Source organism: Balaenoptera ricei, chromosome 17 (genome assembly GCF_028023285.1).
Source record: "Balaenoptera ricei isolate mBalRic1 chromosome 17, mBalRic1.hap2, whole genome shotgun sequence".
Classification (NCBI taxonomy): domain Eukaryota; kingdom Metazoa; phylum Chordata; class Mammalia; order Artiodactyla; family Balaenopteridae; genus Balaenoptera; species Balaenoptera ricei.
The window spans coordinates 51,284,980-51,312,546 of NC_082655.1; the positions used below are offsets into that span (position 1 = coordinate 51,284,980).

Here is a 27,567-nt window from a genome sequence, read left to right on the forward strand (position 1 = left end):
TATGGAAAGAAGTTCTAATATTTTATTCCATCTCTCTGGTAGATTATCTTCCACATTTCCTGTGATGAATAAAGTTTCTATTATAGACCATTATCCTTTTACATCAAATCTCCAAATTCCATTTTAAGTCTGAATTTCAGTAGATTTTTTCCTCAAAAAAGTCCGACAAAAGTATTTTCTATTTATCTGTCATCTCTCTGTGTCTAACTAAAATGAAATATTCTATTTTCCACTGAACTCACATCTTTTTTTTTTTTTTAATTGAAGTATAGTTGATTTACAATGTTGTGTTACTCTCTGGTGTACAGCAAAGTGATTCATATATATATATATATATATATATATATATATATATATATACACACACACACACACACACACATACACTTTTTCATATTCTTTCCCATTATGGTTTATTACAGGATATTGAATATAGTTCCCTGAGCTATACAGTAGGACCTAGTTGTTTATCTACCTCGTATATAGTAGTTTGTATCTGCTAATCCCAAACTCCTAATTTATCCTCTTCTTTCCCCTTTGGTAACCATAAGTTTGTTTTCTATGTTTGTGTGAACTCACATCTTAAGACATAAACCTGAATCTCTTTTTTTAAAAACATATAGAGGTGGTATTTTGGTAGTTTTAGCCTTTAGCCATTTTTTTACTTGATTATATCAGCATGCATGGGTAGAGATCTCTTTGTTCTACAGATAAATATGTTTCCTTTTTTCGTGTCAATACACAGAAAAATAAGTTTGGCTGATGTGGTTTCAGCTTTAGAATACTTTTCAGAAACATGGCAATTCTCTATATGGAGAAAATAAAATGCATGAATTAACTGAACACAGCCAGATTTCAGTACTAATTTCAGGATATCTTTCTTAAATTATGAGACAAGTAGAAAGAAAACAGAGCAAACCATATGTGTACAAATTGTGCTTCTTAAAACAGATGCAGTTTGGCTTTTTATTAACTCTGACGGTTTTGTGAAAGCACAGGCAGATTCTTCAAGATTATCCATGGATGGAGACACTGCTTGGTAATGAGAGATGTGGGAGAGGTGTGGGGAGTGTTGGGAAGACCACTGAATTCTGAACCACTGAGTTTCATCTACCCCTGGGGACCTCCTGTTAATTTCTGCTGCCACTAACCTTCCATCTTCTGGGCATTACACTTCAGTCCAGGCAGTTTTATGCTTCTTACCTACAAGTACCGTAGCTCCCTGATGCCTCATTGTGTTTCACTGAAGACTTTGTTGCTCATTAGAATTCTTTTTAGATGGTACCTTCTACCTTCTAATAGTAAGAATGCGTGGCAAACAGTTCTCCATTTTTTGTTTTTTCCTCTTGATCACCAAATGCAATGGCCCCTTTTATGGTGAAGTGGAGGTTGCCCCTTTTGCGGCTGTAATTAGTGATGTCCCAGAAAACTCCTGCCTGCAACTCTGTGAGGTTGTTTTTTACAAACCTCTCTGTACCTACTGCTACATGAGAACAATGCAGTGGGTGATTCAAACTCTCAAAACTTTCATACAGTGTTCTTTGATGTTGTCCTAAAACCTCTGAAATGTTTTCAGAAGGATGCTACCTTGTCATGGAATACTGTCCTTACTTAATACTAGACCAGTTCTGCCCAATCGAAATATAATACAAGCTTCACAGGTAATTTTAGACATTCTTGTAGCCATGTTAAAAATGTAAAAATAAACAGATTGAATCGATTTAAATAATACATTTTCTTTAATGCAATATACCCAAAATATTATCATTTCAACATATAATCAATAAAATATTATTAATGAGATAGTTTCATTTTTGTCCATTGCTTCAGTTTTTCAATTTTAAAATGTGGTACTAGCCACACTGCAAATTTTAAATAGCTACATGCTTCTATTACCTGTGTCACATGTAATGGACAGTGAGCATTGGACCAGTAATTCACACTGTATGTATTTCCCTTCTTTAATTGTATGTAGCTACATTATCCATGCAAATACTCCAGTTTGGATTACATGATGTCCCCCAGATAATAAGGTAATTCTTTTCCAAGCAGAACCTTATAAAATCTTCTCAAATTGCTTTCTAAAATGTGAAAACTTCCCCACTCCAAGGCAGTCATTTGTTTCTACCAAATCACAGACATGATTGATTCTCCCATTATTCTCCCATTTTAGGTCAAACAGTGAAATTTCACAATTTATACTAAAGTCTCTTCATGTTCTTATTAAAAAAAAAAAAAAAAACTGTAAAAAAAATGTTTAGCTACACCTCCTGGCATGTGGGATCTTAGTTCCCCCACCAGGGATCAAACCCATGCCACCTGCAGTGGAAGCACAAAGTCTTAACCACTGGACTGCCAGGGAAGTCCCTTCATGCTCCCATTTTTAAAATATTCTTAGCCATCTAGAAGAGTTTCACTTAGGTACCTTTTGGAGCCTGAGTCATTTCTTCAGCTATAACCTTGGCATATGTTCCAACAGTAATTTATATAACTTCTACAAGTACTTCTAAGACTGAATACCCCTAACCATATGTCTCTTATACTTCCCATCACATCAGAGCCCTAGGGAATTAGCAACCTGCATGAAGATACTGTAGAACCAGTATTGCAATGTACCCAGGTCTCAGGACCAAACATGGCCACGGCAGCAGTTTAGGACCCAATCACTGTACAGCGGCATTTCCCACGTGGTAGATGTGTTCTCACAATCCATTACAAGTCTTATATTTTAGACCCACGTTGTGGGACTTAGTGTTACCTGGGAATCAGGGCAAACAAGGATATCAAAACAGCCAAAATTATAGACTTCAGGATTTTATCTTGAGTGGTGTGATGGCTTAAAAACTATGAGACCAGGAGGAAGAGCAGATTTAAGGGATCAGTGATAGCTATTTGTATTTGTCCTTTCTGGGCTTTTCTTTCAAATATTTTTAGCCATTTTACCTGCCATGTACATGTAACCAGGTACATGTAACCAACATTAGCATCTTATTCAATGAAGATGTTCAATAAATTTGAGGGAATTCAATGCAATCAGTTGTGCTGGGAAACATCTTATAAATACCCTTAAGATAACAGCACACCAAATATCACTGCGTGAGTGACTGCCTACCAGAGAGTAAGGATAAAACTGTCTTCTTAACTTCTCAAAACAAAAACAAAAGTATCATTCTGAGAATGCAGTGGACCTGATATTGATGATATAAAGTTATTCTTATAGTTGAAAATAAATGTGTTGAAAATTATTCTTTGTGTTGTTGGTCATACACATAGTACAGTCTTGATAGTGGATCATAAATTCATTCCATGTCAAATCTACCATCTAAAGGGTAGCCAATTTTATAACATATCCCTTAGTAATAGTTCAGCAAACATGATCACACTTATGGTTCACAATGGTGCTTTCAAGCCTGGATAAATATTAGTTCTCAAGTAACCAATTCATCTGCCTGGCACACAATTTCAGCCCTGGTAGATCAGGAAAGAGAAGGATGATACATGTTTGTTTCCAGTATGCTACCTCTGGAAGAAATCTGTGAATCCCTTGATTAGAATCTTCCTAAAGTTTAGAAGAATTTCTTCCTAATAGCACACCTGGGTGTAGATGTAGATCTGAAGGCTTTGGGACTTTGTCTGAATAGCCTGAATAGAATATTCATAATTAAAGGGATTTGAAGAAAATATTGTTAATCATAGTGACAAATTAAATATATAGCAGAGATACATCCACAGTAATTAATATTGAGCAGCTGAGCTTTTCACTGCTTTTGCTCATATTCAAAATTCCAAATGTTTTGAAATGGGAATAAAAAATTAAAATGTAAAAGTTGAACATCTTTAGTTTTATTTTGGTGGCTTAAGAATAGTTAGTTACTATGTATTGCATATGTTCTTTTGCCTAAAGCAGACTTATTTCACTATTTTTTTAAACTGTGTAATGTAATTAAGATGTTTTAACTTTACTAATATTCAATAAACAGAAAAAAAAATTATTATGGTGAAAATCTTATAAAGTGAAAAAATGTTTAGCCAACAATAAAGATAACTGCTTTAGTTTAGTGCATTACTATTGAATATATGTGAGTTAATACATTCAATGAATCATTATTTAATATTCTTTTTCTTAAACATGGAAGCAGAAAGAATGAAACTTAACCTAACTAACATTGAATTCATTGAACCAATGTAGAATGATAAATGAAACTTACAGGGGTTGTCATATTTATAATTTAGAGATGGGGAGCGGTAACTTCTCTTCAGTGACAGGTAATTACCAACCCCTAAGTAGTATTGGGTAAAAACATATGAATCAAAATGACTATTTTATATGCTTTCCTTCATGACATAGACATGGACTTCACGGACAAGAAGCAAGAGATTTTAGTATTGTAAATCCTATTTAAAGGAAAACTTAAAAATATTTTCTTTGAAATCACAGGTAACTAAATTTTGTCTTCAGAGTTATTTAGGATAGCTCTTCCCTGGAATTTTCCAAGAGATTGAATGGAACATTTGCATAAATACAAAGCAATGCATTTGAACGCAGGAAGCAGAGAATTCCTTTCATATCTTAGTTAAGCTTTTGTAGAGACAGTAGAATTATCCTCAAGGGAAATGAGTAACACTCGAGACCAAAGATGCAGCAGACCATAGAATATTGGCTGAATATTAAAACACATATATATGCACATGCATACATAAACACATTTTAGCACACATTTAAACACATACACACACACACATTTATACTTTTAGAGGTATAAGAAGCTACATAAACTCTTGCAATATAAGCTGTACGTTTGTTGTGTCTGTGTCACATGTGGGTACCTCACTGTTGCCATTATTTCTTAAGATAATTTTCATGGCTTGATTCTCTGTACTCACTTCTAAAATTTCTAAAATTTGTTTGCTTAAAATTTTAATTTTTTACACGGTTTAATTGAAATGTTACATGATCTGAGTTATACCAGCCTTTAAAAAAGTTGTGTGCACTGGATTTCAGAAACATGATTTGAAATTGACAACTAGAAAATGGGACTATCTGTGGCATCATTACAATCCTACTGTTTGTAAAAGGATTGGTAGTGCTGTTAGTTGGTTTTATGAAGGTCAGACATGAGGACATTAGATTCATAGCTTACAGGAATATGAGGATAGATTCCTATCTTGCCTAAGAAGAAAATAAACACTACTATGTATTTTTCAAATGTTGACAATGGCATTATTTATAATGTTGGTGAGCAGTGTTCTCTAGGATTGTTATTGCAACTATGAGCATAAATAAAAGGTCTCTTGATACAGTTTATTAGACCCAATTCTCATATTTTAATATTAAGTAATGTATGGCAAGGACTGAATAGGACCAGAGGGATTCTGAACAAAATGACTAATCTATATTGGAACTAAAAAAGGTTATCAATAACCAGGGGTAATCTATCTTAGTCTTAAAGATATTAAGAAATGGCATTCCATAACTACTTAGCCATATTCTACAATTATTCATTAATTAATACATAATATTTTTATTCCAAATAGTCTCATATTTGTTTAGCATATCCATCATAATTTTTTTTTTTTTTTTTTTTTTTTTTTTTACTATTTTAATTGTTAGCTGTGGTTCCTTTGGTTCCTTATCTAGGCTCACAGAAAATAATGAGAAGACTGACCTACAATTTCGATTGTCATAGTTCCTTTTCAGAAATGGCACTATAAGGCTAAATTATTTATATTCTTATCTGTTGTAGATGTTTAAATTCCCCTCAGATATCTTGCCTAGCTAGTCATTGCTTTAACTATAGTGATTTTTATTGTTTACTCCTTAATGTGACTCTCTTTCTAGAAGACAATAATTCTTTTTTTTTGGAAGGATAGATCAGAGAATTGGGAAATGATGAAAAAATACGGCTTTATGTGCAAATATTTTTTTGGTATGACTCTGACATGGAGCACTCAGAGATGCAGCAAATATCAATTTCCTTCCTTTCTTCAAGATCACAAGAGAAGGAGTCTGGTCAGACTCATTTACCTTTCACAGGGTTAACTTTTAATTATTACAGATAGAATCTTCTACATCTGGGCAGTGTGCCTGATGGAATCTGTTTTCAAGTGAATTTACATGTTGTCCATTGTTTCATTTCCATACATTTATTCAACTCATTTTTTTAGCATCTACTTTATGCCAGGAACAGTAGTGGGTAATTGAGATATAAATCTAAATAAGACAGAGCCTCTTTTCGCGGAGGAGTTTTCCCCTTCTGTTGGTAAAAGCAGGTGAATGTTCACACTCACAGTTCAATGAGAAATGCAAGCATAGCAGTGATCCCTGGGCTTCAGGAGCTCACAGGATTTAGGACCAGTCTCTCATCAAAACCAGGTTCTTTACTATTTAGCTAGTCAAAGCAAGAGAGACACCTTTTTTTCTGGAATGATTTATTTGAAGACAGCCTTGTAGCAGAGATTGAGCTCTGGAATTCCATTACAGTTTTATTTCATTTGATTTGTCTAAAAGTATGGAATCATAGGATTTTGATTCTTAGTCTCTGTGAAATCTCGAGGTCAGATAGTCTAGGCTTCCCTTTAATATTCCTGACATGTTCACTTTTGGTGATCATTGCTCCCCTTACTGCGTGCTTACAAAACATCTCTGCTAGAATTTCACTAGCAATCAATGCTCACTGGTCTACAATTTTGAAAATTCATCTCCTGCCAACCTTTTCCACATAGGTTTCACAATTGTATGCCTCTAGGTTTTGGCTGCTTTCCTGCTTTTTGTGACAACACAGATATCCATCATGGTTGTGTGATCACATTTACCTGCAAGTTATTCCATTTATTAGATATAGATATAGACATAGAATTATAGATATTTAATATTATACAATATTAATTATTATATTCCCCAGAATATAATTTGTTTGGATTTAAAGATAACTGTAGTGAGTTCTTAGTCTCACTTTTCTATCTCTCTTAGTCATGTTTGTTCTTTCACTGTTTACAGTGTTTTTTCTTCGTAGAGAAGTAGAAACAAAATAGAATTTAAGTCGTTTTGATCTTGCACATATGTTTCAAGCACTAAGCTATATCTTCTTTTTTATTTTTCTTATTCTGGCATGACTTAATAGCATGTTCTCCTTTTGTGAGATTCAGAAGATTATTGGGGATTAATGGTTATGATCTTGATGATGATGATGTGATGCTATAAATAATGATAATGCTACTCCTAATATGACAGCCCTTATGATGATAACGATGATAATACTACTACTAATATGACACTAACTACTAATATATACACTCTCTCATTTAGTTTCCATAAAAGCTTTATGAGGTAGGTATTACCTCCATTTTATAGATGGACAAATTGAGAGCTTAAATACCTCTTAAGTTGCTGAGCTAGTGTTCATATCCAGCCTTCTGTAGACCCAAAGCCATGTTTATAACCATAATGCAACATACAGATACAAATTTTACATATTTAAACAAACTTTTATTATCTAGCAAGTTCCTTTGTATTTCTTTTCTGGCTGCCCTTCTTACCACTTCACTTCTAATATTTCAACATTTTTTGTCTGTGATTCTCAATTTTCAGGTATTTTCCATTTTAGCGGTATATGTGGTCTTAATAAAATTTTTATCTGGAACTTTGAGAATCAAGTTTCCTAAAGTCTGAATCCATGACTGATAATGCCTGATGTGCCATTCATTGGCTCATAAATAAATAAGTTTCTATCAAGATTCCTCCTGTATGCAGTTCACTAAAACAATTTTTTGGTTAGAGTCACATATAGAGATGAACATCTTTATTTGCTTCCCTAAACCAAGTTATGGAAGAATGGCACAAAGTACATCAAGAATCAAGAGTCCATCAGTGTTCTTCCATAGTAAAATAGAATTCTAGTAGGTCAGAAGTAATTGAAGTTTCTCATAGGTCTCTTTTATGTCAGTTTTGTAATCCATAAATTATCACTTATTTCTTCATCTGATTTGATAGTCTTGGAATACTCCTCCATAGAATACTGTGTTTTTCCTAGTTCATCTTATATTAAGTCCTCTTGGAACTTAAATGATATCCTAGGTCCAATTCAAGTGTGCCTACTTTACTTTAGTCTCATTTGTTTCATATTCATACATCTAGCAAATGTCAGGTACTCTACCAGGTCCTGTATATACAGAGAGGTAAATAAGGGAGATGTCCTTACTTATTCATCTTTCAAATAGTTGCTGGCCTGTCTGGAACTTGTTTGGATTCTGATTCAAGTCAACCAACTCTTTCTAGGAACTCTGCTGGGAAAATAATTAATTATGTAAGAATAATAAGGTTCTATGAGTGTTAAAAGAGATACCAGCAGACTTTGAAGGCACAAAATAGCTTTAGCTTACCTAGGCTTTTAAGGAAACATTTTGAAGGAAATGACAATCAGTCTGACACCCAGTGAAATGTATATGTGTTGCCTTTAGATGTTTCTTTTGTGCCAAGGACTTTTTTTATATGCTTAGGCCAGGCATATATTAATTCAATAACCATTTCATCCTTATCTCTATTTCTGACTGCAAGGAGTTTCTCTGATTCTCAGTGTTTATATCTATAAAATTTGCATAATATGTTACTGTAAATATTCAGTGAGGTATCTGTAAATGTTTTTGTAAACTATACATTGACTTTAGGATAATTTCTCTTCTTATGCTTCTAATTATATGTAAGACACTGTATGGGTTGCAGTGGACATACAGTAATTGCAGACCCTGTTCTCCAGTTCCTGCACAGGTTACCCACTCTTCCTTCTTTTTCTCCCTGATATTTAGAGAAGTGATCTGATTAACTCTGTAGGAAATTTGAAAGTGGAATTATAACCTTAGATGTCCCAAATTCATTAAAAGTGCTTTATTGACTGCATGACTCAAGTCTGGTTTTCAGTTTCCTACTTAAGAGTTACGGCATTTTAATAATCCTGTTATGCATTTTTTCAACACATATTTATTAAGACCTTCTGTGGGTCACCATATTGGATTATGAGGATATGGTACTGTCCTTTGCGTTAAGAAACTGGTTTTGAAGGCAGTGCCATCCCAAAAGTGTTGACGTGCTTGAATGTGAACATGAACCTGTCAATTTAATTCCACAACAGCAGTGTTAAAGATGCTATATACTTGAGTCTAACTACATAAAAGAAACAAGAGGTAAAAACTTTTTATGTCTGCGTCTAATAGTTATTCTAGTCTCAGTGAACATGTGAAACACATGCATTTTAAAAGAATGGCTTGTGAAATAAACTCCTTGTATTATGTCTAGTTTTCCTTTGAATTCCACCTAAAAACTGTTCTATTTCAAATGGGTCTCCCAAGAGAATACTAAAAATGTTTTAATAGGTTATAGAGCTTAGCAGTGACCAGTAGTGTGGATGCCATTCCAAGAGCTGAGTCAGAAGCCAGGAGGTCCACCCTGGTCTCAGTCTTGTTTTGTTTTTCTTGATCATTTTTGTGTGTTTCTGAGTAAATATGCATTTCTGTCATCTCTCTTCTGTTTCTCTATTTAATTACTGAGCTGGGTGCCAGGTCCTTGTCTACTTTTATCATGGCTCATGCTGGTTGCCCTATGAAGTGTTTTATTATAGAGACCATACTTGCTGTTTTGCTCCTTTTGATATTTAGGACATTCACAGTGAAAGACAAGTAGTGGTTTTTTATAACAGGAACATTGTTGGTTGGGCTTAAATGCCATAGATCAAGCCCTTTTGTTGGCTGCAGATAAAGCCTGAATGACCACTCTGTCAGTGAGTTGCACTGTCACATTAAATATTGGTCAAATCTTCTCAGGGCCCTGACAGAAAGATCTGAGTGATTTTAAATTTTATTACAATGCACTAATAACTGATTAGTGTTATTTTCCATGAAAAAAGCTTAAAAATTTTAAAAGCAGTGAAATGTTAATGTTGAAACACCTTGGGGCATTACCAATATAGCCCACCCTTCTTGTGGTGTGTTCTTCGAACTCTGTAAGTGTCTCTCCCTTATCAGCAAGTACGGTGGTTTCTGTTACAACCCAGTGTTTTAGCTTCTTATACTTGAGGAACTCTGCATAGATTCCCCATCCCAAGTTACTGTAAGAAACTCAGCCTGCCTTTGTATAGGGGATGTGGCTAAGAACCATACCAGGTATTCAATATTTTCACACTGGGGATGGAAAGAATGGAAAAATAGTAGGTGGAAATATTAAGAAAAAAAGAGCAATAAAAAGTGGGGAATTTGGGAAGAAATAGAAAAATACCTATTGACATGATGAACACAAGCAATGCATTTGCATCAATGTTCATCAGATGGACAAGAAGAAAAATCAAAACCTTTGCTTAAAATCCAGATGCTTGGATGGCTAGACCAATGATTTTCTAACTGACTTCTGTAGAGAAATTGGCTTACAAAGAATAAGGGAAGTTGAGTTATTGTGATTCCGGCCCCCACCCCCGGCCCTTTAAACCAGAGTAGCCTCTGTTTTATCTCTTTTATGTACTAGACTTCCTATTAAGTTTTTATTTGAGGGAGAAAAAAATAATTGTCTGGAAAAAATGGAATGCAAATCATAGAACTAGACTACACACTCCTTGAAGTTCTTCCTTGTGTTCGTAGGCATGTTTGTTGAATAGATGAATGAATTAATTTTGGTGGAAAATCTGTTGTTTGTTGGAGATTCTAGTATATTTGGCAGGATTTTTCCATTTAATAAGAGAAAAGATTGTTTACATCTACCTTTTCCTACATGTACCATATTAAGAACTGCAGTTCCTTTCCTTTAAATTTTTCATTCACATTAGTATATAATGATAACGCAGTTTTCAATGTCACTGAATAGGAATGTGGTGTGAATTTTAGAATCAGTTATAGAATTTTCTTAAATATTTTCCCCTTAATTTCTGCATTTTCCACTTTTTATTTATTTGTTAATAAACTATGATGAGTTTACACAAATTTGAGTCTACCAAATATAGTACAACCTAAATTTCCTCATGAATTTTCCTTTCAGTATTTAGGAACAACATCATTTCACTATGTGCTGTATATGATAATTCTACAACCCTTAATTTTTAACATAGAAAGGAAAATTCACAACTAACCCTGAGATGGCATTCTTTTTTATGCATTCAGTGAGTATTTATTAAGCGTCTGCTATGCACTAGGTGTTGTGTTGGCTATATAAAAGTAGGGCAGGTGTGGTTCTTAGCCTACAAAAGCTCACAGTCTGCTGTGAGGAGGTAGGAAAATTATTAAGTGCAAGGGTGTTATGTCAGCAGAGAAATCACAGTACACTGGAGAAAGTCTTGGTTAAAGGAAAGTGCTTGAAATCCGAAGTGAAAAGACTTAAATTTAAGACTTGGCCACCACTACCAGTAGTGTCTTGGGCAAGTTACTTAACCTATTGGACTACTTATAGTTTTCTCAGCTGTAAAATGGCAACGGATCACCTCAATAGTTTTATAAGAATTAAATGGCCATGCTTTATAAAATTTTTGCAATTCATAAAATTCTATAGAAATTTTAGGGCTCTCTCCCTCTAGGCCCTCCTGTGTAAAAGAAAATGCAAGTTCATGAGGTTTCTAGGCAGGTGTCAGGTAGTAAAATGTGGAATGACTAAGAATGATATATTAGTTTCCCACAAGTACCATATAAATTAGCACTCATCATATAAGCATCTTCTCTCTGTATACAAATTCATTTTCTGTGTTCCTCCTGCTTTGTGACCTATTTTAGAATAGTTACTAGATTCTAATGTGGCCAGTTTCTGTAAGGAAATGTATAAAGCAAAGATTTTCAGGAGTCATGAAATAGCTATTTGAAGGTAATTGCACTGATTCAGCATGACTGAAGTCCAAATGATAAAATTGGTTAGAAAAATATTGCGATATGTTACCTTATTCATACTCTAGGGACTCCCATTAAAAAACCAAACAGTTGCTCACCTCAGGTAGGCACATTTCTTTTTATGTTTCTACAAACTACTAAGTAGATCATCTCTTAGCATTAAATGGAATTGTACTACTATGAAAAATTTCCTCAAAATTGTGAAATGCCCATTTTTCCACAGTAGGAGGGAACTTGGGAGAATTGGGTATCTGATGGGTGGAAATATGATGCCACAAAATGAACCCTGGATAAGGTGGCAGGAAACCTGTTTCTTATGTAATTATATGACAATTTCACTGCATCATCTGATCTATAAAATGATAAATGTATACTAGTTAATCTTTAAAACTGCTAACAGCACTGTGATCTTATAAAAAGTTATTGAATTTCAACTTGAATTTCACTTTTTTTTCCAACTGAAGAAAGTTATGTTGAAGAATAGCATATTCAGTAATAACTAGGTGCTATTAGGCTGATGGATATAAACACATCTATCTATCACAGAATCAGAAACTTGGAGGGAAATTAAAACTTTATGTAGTCAACTAGGTCTTAGCCAGAGGTTTGGGGAGGTAGTTTGGAAGTGGGTAGGGGTGTTTTTGTTTTTCACAGTAATAGGAACACCTCTAGCATTTTGGGGGACAGTGATGCTAAAGTCTTACAATGTTTGGAATTGTCCTACATGATGAAGAATTTTCTTTTACAGAATACCAACGATGCTCCATTGAGAAATACCAGTAAAGCAAGCTCTCATTTTATATATGAGAAGGCAATTCTAAGTGAAAGATAGTGGTCCTGAACACTGAGCAAATTTGTGACAGATCCAGGATTCCTCTGACAACCAGGTTATCCAACTCCATTTCTTTGTTTTCCTAAAGCCCCTGTTGTCAGCATAGATTTGTTTTCCATCTGCTTTGGAAAACTCCACCACCAAACGTTTTGGATTACACAAAAGTTGTCTAAAATATAATGTCATTTGTCAGCTTTTGGTTCTGGTTATATTACTTCCTTCCAAAGCATAAATCTCCCTCTAGTCATGGATTAGCCAAATATTACATACTCAGAGAACAAAAATGAGATGATATGCCTTATTCACAAGAGAATTGTCAGTGTCTCATGCAGTTTCTGGTTTTCATAATATCTTGAATGCTTGGAACCTTAAGTGGGAAATCCAGAATGGATTTGGAGTCAAAAGACCACAATGAAGAGCATGTCCCAGCTAAATTACTATTCTATGAGCTTGTAGAGCTACTTGACCTCTCCATGACTCAGTGCCTTTTTCTGAAAAATGGAAATGATAATTTCTACCCTGACTTTGTCTACCTGAGAACTGAGTTTGAGGACTGGTAAGAATGAATGCTCAGGTACATTGGTTATATTTAAATTAAACTTTTCTGCAGTAAAGTTGAAGGGTACTACTTACAGCAAGCAACTTAGGTAGCATCAGATAGGGAATATTTGTTTAGTTTTACAGGTCTCTAATTCCATCATGGTAGACATACTTGGGGAGGGGTAATACTAGGTAATGTCCTGCCGAGTCATCAAAACCTCTCAGGGCTTTCTTGCCCTGGTATCTGAAACTGTAGCATGATTTCTTTATATGTTTGTATAAACTATCTATGATCTAGTTTGGAGGCACTAGTTTTGCAATATACAATATTATAATAGCCCCATGTTATATAATGCTTAGCCATCACAGAAGAGCCATATTACCACTTCTGTGTAATAATGACTAATCACTGGCATGGCAATTATATGACTGCTGTGTCCAAGGCCCAGGAGATTCTGAGCATGACAGGCCTGGTGATGGCCTGAATCATATCCTATAGGATTGTTGTGAAAATTGAGATAATCACCTACATATGCCTGATACTGAGATGCTCAGTTTATGATGATTCTTCCTAGTGTTTACTCTAGGTTTCTAATATTTAAAACGTGCAAAATATTTCTACATTATCAAAAATATGGACTTATTTCTGATAAATACCTATTGGCTGCTTTCCTGTGTCTAGCACTGACCTAAAGTGATATATACATATATATACACAAATATATGTATGACAATTATATATAATTATATACTTTTGTAAGGAGGTTGTAGGAGAAAATTATATCAGTCATGCACATTACACATTTTGTAGAGGATTTGTAAGCACCAACCCCTATATAGGTGGTGTTATGGGTTGGATTGTGTCCCTGAAAAATTTATATTTTGAAGTCCTAACCCCCATTTCCTCAGAATGTGACCTCATATGGAGATAGAGTTTTTACAGAGATAATTAAGTTATAGTGAAATCATTAAAGTGGCCCCTAATCCAGTATAACTGGTATCCTTATAAATAGGGGAAATATGGACACAGAGACATGCATAGAGGGAAAATGATATGAAGAGACATAGGGAGAAGCTGGCATGTATAAACCAAGGAAAGAGGTCTGCAACAGACTCTTCCCTCAGCCTTCTGAAGGAAATAGCCCTGCCAACACCTTGGTTTTGGACTTCTAGCCTCCAGAACTGTACACAATATATTTCAGGTGTTTAAGCCACTCAGTCTGTGGTACTTTGTTACTTCAGCATGAGCATACTAGTATTGCAGGGTGGGTGGGAATTTGTCCTCACAGAGCCCCTCTCTGCCATGGCTTTCCTGTAATTTAAGCCTTGCTTTAAGTAATATGCCGGAACAGTTTATATATGCTGTGATACATTTGAAAGGATAAACGTCTTCGGAAAATTGAAGTCAGTATAGCTAGATATCCAAAAAGAAAAGACCAATTGAATTGCTTTTATAAGGAAATTACATATTTCTTTGTCTTCTATTTGTTTTTGAATATATTCCTTGAGACAATGGAAAATGACATTATAATAATGCATAGAGCAGAGAGTCTTTTTTTTTTTTAACATCTTTATTGGAGTATAATTTCTTTACAATGGTGAGTTAGTTTCTGCTTTATAACAAGGTGAATCAGCTATACATATACACATATCCCCATATCACTCTCTTCCCTCTTGTGTCTCCCTTCCTCCCACCCTCCCTATCCCACCCCTCTAGGTGGTCACAAAGCACTGAGCTGATCTCCCTGTGTTATGAGGCTGCTTCCCACTAGTTATTGGTTTGACATTTGGTAGTGTATATATGTCCATGCCACTCTCTCACTTTGGCCCAGTTTACACTTCCGCCTCCCTGTGTCCTCAAGTCCATTCTCCAGTAGGTCTGCGTCTTTATTCCCATCCTGCCCCTAGGTTCTTCATGACCTTTTTTTTTTTTTTTTTTAGATTCCATATATATGTGTTAGCATATGGTATTTGTTTTTCTCTTTCTGACTTACTTCACTCTGTATGACAGACTCTACGTCCATCCACCTCAATTCAGATAACTCAATTTCATTTCTTTTTATGACTGAGTAATATTCCATTGTATATATGTGCCACATCTTCTTTATCCATTCATCTGTCGATGGACACTTAGGTTGCTTCCATGTCCTGGCTATTGTAAATAGAGCTGCAATGAACATTGTGGTACATGACTCTTTTTGAATTATGGTTTTCTCAGGGTATATGCCCAGTACTGGGATTGCTGGGTCGTATAGTAGTTCTATTTTTAGTTCTTTAAGGAACCTCCATGCTGTTCTCTATAGGGGCTGTATCAATTTACATTCCCACTAACAGTGCAAGACGGTTCCCTTTTCTCCACACCCTCTCCAGCATTTATTGTTTGTAGATTTTTTGATAATGGCCATTCTGACTGGTGTGAAATGGTATCTCATTGTAGTTTTGATTTGCATTTCTCTAATGATTAATGAGGCTGCACATTCTTTCATGTGTTTGTTGGCAATCTGTATATCTTCTTTGGAGAAATGTCTATTTAGGTCTTCTGCCCATTTTTGGATTGGGTTCTTTGTTTTTTTGATATTGAGCTGCATGAGCTGCTTGTAAATTTTGGAGATTAATCCTTTGTTAGTTGCTTCATTTGCAAATATTTTCTCCCATTCTGAGGGTTGTTCTTTTGTCTTGTTTTTGGTTCCCTTTGCTGTGCAAAAGCTTTTAAGTTTCATTAGGTCCCGTTTGTTTATTTTGTTTTTATTTCCATTTCTCTAGGAGCTGGGTCAAAAAGGATCTTGCTGTGATTTATGTCATAGAGTGTTCTGCCTCTGTCTTCCTCTAAGAGTTTTATAGTGTCTGGTCTTACATTTAGGTCTTTAATCCATTCTGAGTTTATTTTTGTGTATGGTGTTAGGGAGTGTTCTAATTTCATTCTTTTACATGTAGCTGTCCGTTTTTCCCAGCACCACTTATTGAAGAGGCTGCCTTTTCTCCACTGTATATTCTTGCCTCCTTTATCAAAGATAAGGTGACCATATGTGCGTGGGTTTATCTCTGGGTTTTCTATCCTGTTCCATTGATCTATATTTCTATTTCTGTGCTAGTACCATACTATCTTGATTACTGTAGCTTTGTAGTATAGTCTGAAGTCAGGGAGCCTGATTCTTCCAGCTCCACTTTTCTTTCTCAAGATTGCTTTGGCTATTCGGTGTCTTTTGTGTTTCCATACAAATTGTGAAATTTTTTGTTCTAGTTCTGTGAAAAATACCAGTGGTAGTTTGATAGGGATTGCATTGAATCTGTAGATTGCTTTGGGTAGTAGAGTCATTTTCACAATGTTGATTCTTCCAATCCAAGAACATGGTATATCTCTCCATCTGTTGGTATCATCTTTAATTTCTTTCATCAATGTCTCATAGTTTTCTGCATACAGGTCTTTTGTCTCCGTAGGTAGGTTTATTCCTAGGTATTTTATTCTTTTTTTTGCAATGGTAAATGGAAATGTTTCCTTAATTTCTCTTTCAGATTTTTCATCATTAGTGTATAGGAATGCAGGAGATTTCAGTGCATTAATTTTGTATCCTGCTACTTTACCAAATTCATTGATTAGCTCTAGTAGTTTTCTGGTAGCATCTTTAGGATGCTCTATGTATAGTATCATGTCATCTGCAAACTGTGACAGCTTTACTTCTTCTTTTCTGATATAGATTCCTTTTATTTCTTTTTCTTCTCTGATTGTTGTGGCTAACACTTCCAAAACTATGTTGAATAATAGTGGTGAGAGTGGGCTACCTTGTCTTGTTCCTGATCTTAGTGGAAATGGTTTCAGTTTTTCACCATTGAGGATGATGTTGGCTGTGGGTTAGTCAAATCTGGCTTGCATTATGTTGAGGTAAGTTCCCTTTATGCCTACTTTCTGGAGAGTTTTTTATCATAAATGGGTATTGAATTTTGTCAAAATTTTTTTCTGTATCTATTGACATGATCATACGGTTTTTATTCTTCAGTTTGTTAATATGGTGTATCACATTGATTGATTTGCATATATTGAAGAATCCTTGCATTCCTGGGATAAACTCCACTTGATCATGGTGTATGATCCTTTTAATGTGCTGTTGGATTCTGTTTGCTAGTATTTTGCTGAGGATTTTTGCATGTATGTTCATCAGTGATATTGGCCTGTAGTTTTCTTTCTTTGTGACATCTTTGTCTGATTTTGGTATCAGGGTGATGGTGGCCTCCTAGAATGAGTTTAAGAATGTTCCTCCCTCAGAGCAGAGAGTCTTGATTCTCACAGTTGATTTCCTATATTTGTAATTTATGTAGAAGTGTGGTAGCAAAGATAGTGGTGTTTAAGCACTCCTCTTGAATTCAAAAACTTCAGCTTACTCCAAAATTGCCAATTACCTGAAAAGAAGGTTTTAAAAACAAATAGTTTAAAATGCTTGCAAAGCCCAAAGAAACTCAGAAATCTATAAAGGAAACAACCAATGGCCTATATAACTGGCACTGTATTTATAGAAACCAACAAGCCTGAACATGCAGATTCTGCTGAGTAGTAAGCAGTTCTTCTTCCAGCAAGGAGCCTCAAGGTGTGTACTTTCTGCCTAATGGATACAGAAACAGTAGAGAGAAAGTGGGTGGATCAACCTCTGTATCTGCTGAAGTTCCAGAAAAATGCTTTAGAATTTTATGAAGTGTAATATTGGTAGACAGTCTATATTACCATGCCAAGGTCATAGAAAGCCTTGAGAATCAAATAAAATTCAAACACAATCTGCAAAAAGGAAATCTTTTAAAAAATACTTATCTTTTCTACCTTTAATAAGTGTGGACATATTTTTGTTTCTTTAGTGAAGCCTATCATGTGGCTCTACCCTGAAAAATGTCTGGCAGTCTTCTTTAGAGCTGAATTCAAGTAAATTTTACTATTTATTAAGAAGTTTATAGCTTTTATGTTTCCCATGCCTACCTTTTTTCTAATAACAATACGTCTCACTGCTGCACATAGCCCTGAGTGTTTATGTTTTATAATTTCATTTGTTTGTTTCTGAGTTTTGGTGAGAGTGGAGCTTTAGCTTGAATTGACCAGAATTCAATTATCACTTTATTCCTGAGCATTGAAACACTCTTGTTTTGTCCCTGTGCTAGGCACTGGGATACACAAAAAGGAGACATAGTCCTTTGTCTTAAGGAACTCAGTCTTTAGAGGTTACTTACTTACTACCTAAGTAGTCTTGGCCAGGTTAATTTCTGAATCTTTGGTTATTTTTAACCCGATACGTTTGCTTTGGGGATTAAATAATATAAAGTGTGTATCATGCTAGGTGTAGTGCTCAGTGCATAGGATACACTCAGTAAATATTCTTCTTCTTCTTCCATTGTGGATTATTATATGGCATATATATATATATATATATATATATATAAAGAAAGTGCTTTTACATATATATATAATGGAAAGTGCTTTGAGTTACTTCTCTAGTATTAGATATGGGTGATGATTCATGATCTCCTTTGCGTGATATATTTTTGCCCGATGATTGGTAGAGAGTCTGAATTGGAGAAGGAGTCTTTATTGAATGGCTGGATGGAAAATATATCCTGACTAGTGAAGTAGAGAGAGAAGTATTGATTATATTATCAAGTACAGCAGTGAAAAATGAGTGGTAGGACAGGAGTTCAGGGGACTGTAGTTTAGAGATATAGTACAGTTTTAAATTGCAGAGGTTTTTTTTTCCTTCATAAAACTGGGCTGTTGAATATATAATAAAATGTTTTTTCTCTGGGATGGATATTACGACTGCCCATGTGAAATAATATTTGAACCAAAAATGGCATATTTGTCTGCTAAATGCTTTCTAATCTTCATAAACTAAATACCAAAGTTAGGAAAGATCCAACCCATTGTGAGTAACTATTTAAAACTAGCTCATGGTAAAACAATTGTTTGTAGTGATGCCCTTGACACATAGGGGAATGATTAAATTAGGACCAGTATGTTCTGCTTAATAAAGCTTGGAAATTTGTCCTATGTTTGAGGCATATTTCAACAAAAAGGGTTAAATACTGTCAGCATTTTCCTATGACAGTCTGGACTGAAATGGGCTGTTAGGGTTTTTGAGTATGAGGTGCTTCTTGAAGTGCATTCATTATCTGAGATCACTACTGTAAAAATTAGCCATTTAATATTTGGGAGCTATATATGACTTAAAACAATTATTCCCTTCAAATGGGAATAATTTATTCTTAAGGCACTTATATTCTGAAGTCTGATAGCCAATTGTTAAAGTACCTGTTAACTGAGGAACATGACAGAATTCATTAATGAAACATGAGGATTGTTTGTTTTTATAGTTATATTTATACTTTATATATGCTTTGTATATGCTTTATATATGTTTTTTCCTAATTTTTAATCTATACTAAAGTTGCTAAATCTCATGTGATTGTCATTGTTTGAAATGTTTTTTATTTTCACTAATAGTTTGGTCTTGTTTATCGGCTTTCCTTCTTGGCAGAAGTAGAAGAGATCTGTCTTTTGGATATTATTTGTAAATGGATTAAGTCATTTAAGATGTTCGACTATGGAGAGATGATATCCTGAATGCTCTGTTGGAGTTGTATACAGTAGAAAAATTAAACATATACTTATTTTAGCTACCTATTCAGAGATTCAATAACTAACTCTAGAAATCAGAAAAAATACAAACGTTTTGGTGAAAAAGTAAGATGATTTGATGATGTCTAAGAGAGTCAAGGAAAATAGGTCTTTTACCTTCATTATGTTTTAATTTGTTATTTTATTTTGCAAAAGCAAACGTACATTCATTAATTATTAGTGTTTTTTGAAATATTTCCTATGAGCATACAGATAAGAAATTGTACTCTTTTTTATGAAAAACAATAGAACAATATTATAGAAATATAGAAAAGTAGAACAAAGGTGAAAAAATTAAACATAATTTTTTATCACTTCCAGTATTCTTAATGGTCTGGTTTTTTTCAATGATATAATTGTGGGCCTGTTTTTTCTATTCCCTAATAGTATAGACTTTTTCCAAATGTAGCTTTTCACTTCACTTGGTCAACTAAGTTAAACTAATGCTTTCTACCTTTAGTAGTAGCAACAAGTAAAGTTTTCTTTTTATTATTATTTTATTTTTTATTGATTTTTTGGATGCAGAGCAAGGAGCCAACAATTTAGCTACTTATGAGATTATGACTTATTCACATCAGTTTACCAGAATGACTGAACTCTTAAGGAATCCAGCTTCGAGTCAGATTGTTTCTGGTCTCACTGACAAATAATGATGGGGAAAGTGGGATGCTCGTTAGTAGCTGGAGCTGAAGGATAGGATCAACATGGACCGTGAGCATTTGTACCTCTTCCTAAAATAATCTTCCTAATAATCAGTATTTTTCTTGTCTGCATAGTTTTTAATGCAATCAATGTTACATTTTAACATAACTATAATGCTAATTGTTAGGATCTCTCTGTACACTTCATTTTTTCTACAACTTTTAATTATTTGTCTAGGATTTGGAGGATTCATTCTGCAAAATATTATTATTATTTTAGATTGTGGTAGATTTTACTATCAGTAGGGGTGTAGCAATATAAGGATAGGGATGTAGCAGTATAAAATGCCTTAAATTGTATACAAACTACATTGTTACCAGTATACAAACATTATCATTTTCATTTTTGTTTTTCTAATATAATACTCCCATTAATATTTGTTCTAATATGCTCTATTCTCTTTGAGACATTTCTGATGAAAACTCATCCAGTTTCCTAGCTTAAACTATTTTTTTCCTAAAGCTGTAATTTTGGTTTGGCATAAAGTATCCAGGTAGTTACAGAGATGTTATAACGTAGATAGCATCCATCTCTGGTTCCCTAAAGGTCCTGCCTCTGGAGTTAGACAGACATGGGTTGAAACAATTCACCTACTAGACAAGGCACTCATCTCTTTGTGTCACAGAGACTTCATTTTCTTCATCTGTAACATGGAGGCGATGACTGGTGAAAGGAGGAAAGTAAGGGAGAGAGGTAGGAGGCATGCTCCCGCATGCTGTCACCACATGAAGTTCTTTGGACTTTTATGGTGGTTCTAAAATTCTCATGTTGTTCTAAATGGGAAATGAAATCTCTGAATCATGGCTATGAAATTTATATGTTAGATGTAACTCAATCAAATATTTTGACTTCAAATTATTTTCTATCAGTAATAGTTTTCTATTTTTTTCTTTTTCTGCAGTATTACAACTTTTATACTATGCCTCCTCTCTATAAAAGGAAATGACAAGTTTCTAAGTTGTTGAGATAGGAGAACAATGGTAACATGATTCATTTTGCCCAGTTCAGAAATTAAAAAACATTTTTGGAGTTATAAGCCTTTACTCTTTTATCTTATTGTAAACAGTTATTTAGCATTTACTGTGCACCAGGTAGTGTGAAAATCACAGGATAAAATTTTGCTCAAAAGGCATACTTTTCATAAATAAGGTTCTATTTAGTCTTGCTTTTTTTTTAGTGATTTCCTTTGTTTTAGAACAAAAGGCTACTAAGGAAGGTGAGACTTAGGAAAAGGGAATGAGGGCTTAGGCAAAGAGTAATCTTTTAAGTTGGGGAGAGGCCTGATGTGGTGTTAGACAGGAATTAGTATGCCTTATAGCTGACTCACTGGAAACTCACTTTGGTAAGCTAGTCATAATTTTTGAAATTGGAAACCTATTTTAGCTACTGATGTTAAGTATAGGCAATCATCATTCATAAAGGCAGGCAAGAAAGGAAATTATATACTACCCTAGCAGAGGTGTTAGCACAGGTAGCTTGGACAGAGCAATGGGGAGGAAGATGTGAAGTAAGTCCTGAGCAAGAGACACATCATTGAACTGCGACTCACCTAGATACAGGCAGTGAAGTTAGGTCCTCTTCCAATGTGCTTGACTTTTCCTCACCATCAGCCTATGCTTCTATTCCTAGAAAATATGTTTCTTTCAGAGAGCTGAGAAGTACCTTTACAGATGCCAATATAGTATTCTATTTAAATATAAATTTTATTAAGACAAGATTCACGTGTTCTTTCTTTTTGTATCACCTTTAATAAGAGAGAGAGACTCAGTGTGTCCCATAGGGAGTGCTGTCTGTAAATATTTATAAAAATGAAATGGCAGGGTATTTGTTCATTTAGTCAGTTTAACAAATATTTATTCAATGCATGTTATGCGTCAAGCATTGTTCTTAATGTTTGTTATGCGTTCATGGTTGAAGGAACAACTCCTGGGCTCATGGAGTTTATGTTTTAGTGAAATTCATAGCAATAAATTATAAATAAAATTAGAACAAGCTTTACTGTAAGAGATATTAAGCCCCATAAATGGTAGATCCCTTAGAGGGCATTAATCCATCTAGAAATATTCAGTATTTACTAGGTGCATGAAATATGCCAATGTCAGTCAAAAGTAATCATAAAATATACTTAACTTTTCATTTGTTTGTATTTCTGTTTCCCTGTTAGCTACACTTTTTGCACATACATCAAAATTCTGCACAGACATGACCTATAGTAACTCTTCTTTACTGTTGGAAGGTGACTCCTTCCTCTGTTCTCTTCCTTATGCAGGTTTCTAGAGAGCATTGTCCACAGGTATTTACTATTATGTATACATGGATATCTTCCTAAGACATTCTGGACTATTTAAGAGCAAGGACTATTTGTGTGTTTGTTGAATGAATGTAGGTCCTCAAGTTTAAATGAAACCAACTTTTCTAAGAGTAGATTAACTGGATCAATTGACATAAAATCAAATTCAGCTTCATTAAGTGTTTCAAGAAGTGCTATTAAGAGGATGCAAGGTGACAACTAGTTGTAAAATTTAAGAAAATTAAATTATTGAACTTAAAGTAAAAGAAGGTGAGAAAAGGCATTGTAGTGAAAGCAGTGGCCATTCTTATTTGGGGTAGAACAAAAGAAATTCAGCAGAATTGTAATGAATCTATGGTTCTTGTTTTGAAAACTATCATATTATTATGTTCAGAATTGCTTAAATAGGTTCTGAAACAAAGGTAGAAAAATACACTTAGCTATGGTGACCTAACATAAATTTCTTGCAAGAAAAGCAGGTCATAAGACGTCGACATTTTTTATTTCTGCTAGGGAGGTTATATGCTAGTGACCCCAAGTTAGGAGTGTGTGTTGCTGCCCTTCTGATGGGGAAGAGATGATATGTGTGTGTGTGTGTGTGTGTGTGTGTGTGTGTGTGTGTGTGTGTGTGTGATGGGGTGATTATGGAAGGATGGAGTGGGAAAGGAGAAAGGAAGAAAGCAAGATGATGATAAAGTGATGCATACATGCTTACTTCAGTAGTTGGTATTTCTTCTCAGAAAAAGCCATAAGAATTAGCTATAAAAGAAACTTTACCTGTGTCTTTTCTGAGTGTAAGTTGGTGCTTAGTCCCAGACAGGAAATCAAGCACTCAGATATGTATACAGGGTAGAGGAGAAGGGGCACTGAGGCCAGCAGTGCGGCATCACCTTGTGCTGGCTGAATCCAGCCCTGGTTTCAGTAGGTATGATTTCCTGCTGGTGTGGGAAAAGCCAATAAAGGCTCCAAAGCCCTAGAATACTGAATGGCTTCAAGAACAAAAAAGAAACAGCTCAGAGCAGTTTTTGATAGTAGTGGGTGTTCAAACTCTTTGTATTTATTTAGATCTTATCTAATATGTTATATTTTACTAAAGTTAAAAAATAATATTTTTCATTAATTGACATGTGGTTGTTTTTATTTATATGCTAGAGTACATGTTCAAAATGTGGTTGCTTCTAAAGTCTATTATGTTATGATTGACATCTAGGATGTTTTCCTACAAGTAGAAGGCTTTCACAGTTGGTCTATTAAACATGTTTCCACAAAAAGGAATTCATATGTTGGGAGGAAAGTTTTCCATGGATCAAGCACTGTTAATTTTGGGAAACACTTGCCAAGTTCTTTGTGTATATTTTAAAAGATGATTGATCCTAATTAATCACAAATACTTTGACTCCTTCAGTTAAGGAGGAAAACAAATTATGCTTCAAGGCTTTTTCATCCTTTAAACAATTTTTGTTATTCTACACAAAAATGTTTATTGGGTAGAAGAAGATCATAATAAAAATAACACTTGTCTCACAATCAAGAGACCTTGGTTCCTATCTTAGGTTCTTTAGCTGTATTACAATGGGCACAACACAGTTTTCTTGTCTGTGAAATGAGAGTTTTTGAGCTAGAATAGTTGACATCTAGGTCTTCTGAGCTCTAAAATACTAGTTCCATTAGAGTAACCATAGACAAGTCTTTTGAGAATATTAAATAAATGTTAAATATTATTGGCAGAAATTTTTGCAAAGGATTTCTCTGGAAATAAAACTAAGATTGTGGCCAAATGGAAGAAACTGACCCAATTTCTGCAACCTAGAACTCCTAAACTAGTTCAGTGAACGGATAGACTCTTCCAGGGACTTTTTGCTGTCTCAAAATTACTCTGAATCATGATAGATTTGACTCCAGAAACTTTTGGCAAACTTTTAAGGACACAGCATGAGTCAAGACTACTGTTCACCAACAGTAAACCTTTGTGTTTCTTTGTTTTTATAGGAACCTCAGGGAAGCAGCAGTGTAGCAGCAGAGGAAAGCCTGAATTTGGTCAGAAAAATGGGAAGATGCTGTTTCTTTAGGCATGTTATTCTCATTGCACTTCTTGCCTTCATTTATTATTTGAAGGGAAATGTGCATTAGTATCTCTGTCACTTTAGGGGCAGGCTTGACATCAGAAAGGAAAGGATACTGATTTGAAATTTGTTAAACAGCATGAAAGCTCTGTTTATGTATTTGATTTCAACAATAACAGTGAAACCACAATAATGGTAGTTAAATATAGCTGTCCCCAAGGATTATCAACTTTATTTCAAAGGCCCTTTTTATGCTTGATTGAGTGGTCTTTAAATTTTAACTTTAGACTTAGCTGTTTTCAATAACTCCAGCCTTCTATAATCTTTTAACAGCCTAGCATTATTCAAGGAAAAAAAATCTTTAGAATGAGCTTCATATCACTATCTTCTTTAAGTTTTATTCTGTTCTTGAATCCCACAAGTCATTTTCAAGTTGTTAAAAGCAATAACACAAATTGAGACTAAACCAAAATGTAGTTCTTTTATGTACTCACTTTCTGGGATAGTCTTCAAATTTTAGTTTTAGTTCCTATCCTGAAAGAGGTCAACAATTCAACAAACATTTATGGAAGTTCTACTACTTGCTGAAGCTCTATTATGCCCTGGGGATAAGTAGATGCTTAAGCCATGTGCCCACCCTGGGGGAATATTTGAGTACCTGTGGAGTTTTTCACAAAAAGAGATTATTTTAAAATGATGGGGTAAGTGACAAAGGTTCTTTTTTTGACCAAACTTTAGTCAGGCTCCTGAACCTTCTCCTGGACCCATCTGTCACTTCCTTGTACAATTTAGTTTTGGCATGAACCTTGCTAAGTCAGTTTAATCAGAACTTCACCCCCTGCCACCATATCTGATCAGGTCACCTATCCTTTACCATCTTTCAAGTAATGTCTGATCACTCTGGCTTGTCTTCAGTAAGAATACTGTTAGGTTGGTTTAGCCAGAACCCCTCTGCCCCTTACCCTTGACGGTTTCTCTTAGTAATTTTCTGTCCACTGACTCGCACTCTGCTTCTTGCCTCTTGCCACTTGCCCATGGTGTATTTGGAATTGAGCCCAGTTCTATACTAAGGTCTCTTACCCCTTATTGCAATAGTCCTGAATAAAATTTGTTTTTAACTGCTTTAACTACTGTCCAGTTCTGGTTTTTCTTTGACAGTTATGGTGCTGCAACTTTAATAGGATCAGATTCATCATTGGACCCCCAGACCACTCACCCAGGACCCTAAGTTGCATCTTTGAAGCCTTTGTTTTTACTGCTGACTGATTGATCGGGGATCCATTGGTGAGTCTGACTCCTAAACCAGTGCTCCGGACAAACATCTGTTGGAGCTGGTAGGGACAGATTTTGATTTTTAAGATTCTAAGTGTACACTAAAAGCTGGGTTAGAATCCCAGATAAACAGAGGCTGGATTAGATTCTTAGGCTTCTCCATTTGTAAGAGGCTATTCTCTAGAAGGAACAGAAGCTGTGTTAGAGTTATTGTTTTACTCTGATGCTTTTGCAAAAGTGCTTTACCTAAGAAGAGACTCATGCAAAGGACTATAACAAGTACAGATTTCTAATAATACTGCTGAACTGAGTAAAGATTTCCAGCACTCTAATGGAAAAACTGGATTAATAAAACTGCCATCCCAAGAGCAAGCAAACCAGGAATCAAATAAACATGGAACTAAATAAACTGATGAGGATGATTATAATTTTATGGCTCTTTATTTGAAATATTGCTGTTTCTTGATTATTTTCCAGATTTAAGAAAACTTTTTATTTTCTTCTCTTAAGCTATCTATAACTGATAGCAATTTGGTAAATTATACCTTTGTAAACAGAACTTAAACAATTTATCTTTTTCTCCTTATCTGATCCCTCCAGAATTTAACAACTTTTAATGAGTATTCTTATTTTCAAGGAAATATACTTTTTACATAAGTTCAATAAGAATCTGTTCTCTGGAACAGATTCACAATTGGAAACATTGTGAACAGCTCACAATTGGAAACATTGATGATTTTGCCAAGACTTTAACTGGAATGTCATATTTGCGAAAGGTGTGCGTATAATCAAAGGTGACAGATTTAAGGACCTATGGTTGATTTTATGGAGTCAATAAAGTCTCCCTTCAGAAAAACGATCTGGTGTTTTGCTTCTAGGGTTACTGGCTTTTTAAGTTAGTAAGGAAAGTCACTTTTTTTTAGGACCAGGAACCTCAGGATATTTTGGGGACCTGGAGAAGGAAGGAATGCACTCAAACATACAGGTATTGCAGGAGAACTCTGATGGTGAGTCTTTGGCTTGGCTTCCTACCCTCAAGAGGCTTTTAAAAGTCTAATCTGAGATTGCTTATGAAAATTTCCAGCAGAACAAATTCATAAGACCTATGTTGTCAATCTCTATTCTTGCTGCAGTTATGTAAATAACCAGGCCAAGTTTAATGAAAATAGACTTATTTTGCAAACAAATTAACCTTACTTTGACTGTCTTTGATAGAAATGGTGGTGATTGTAGAGAGAAAAATTGTTTTAGTGGAAAACTATAGCACACTCTAGTGGATATTAAATTCTAGTCCTGTTCATTGTCGTTAAGGCTTCGTTATCTATCCCACAAACTGGACTGGATCATGAATTTTTTCTAGTTTCCTCTA

General features: G+C 34.7%; 1 protein-coding gene across 5 annotated transcripts in view; it reads left to right on the top strand.

Moving 5' to 3' along the window:
* The window catches only part of MMP16 (matrix metallopeptidase 16), a 336,548-nt gene that overhangs the window by 37,616 nt on the left and 271,365 nt on the right, over window positions 1-27,567 (top strand). For 2 of the 5 annotated variants that reach the window (XM_059901703.1, XM_059901705.1), the window contains one exon: window positions 27,122-27,205. The exons of 2 other annotated variants lie outside the window; for them this stretch is intronic. In XM_059901703.1, coding sequence (XP_059757686.1) covers window positions 27,203-27,205 — 3 coding nt within the window. In that variant the 5' untranslated portion in view covers window positions 27,122-27,202. Of the gene's footprint in view, window positions 1-26,196; window positions 26,211-27,121; window positions 27,206-27,567 lie in introns of those variants that run through there. One more of the 5 variants, XM_059901701.1, reaches the window with a different exon arrangement.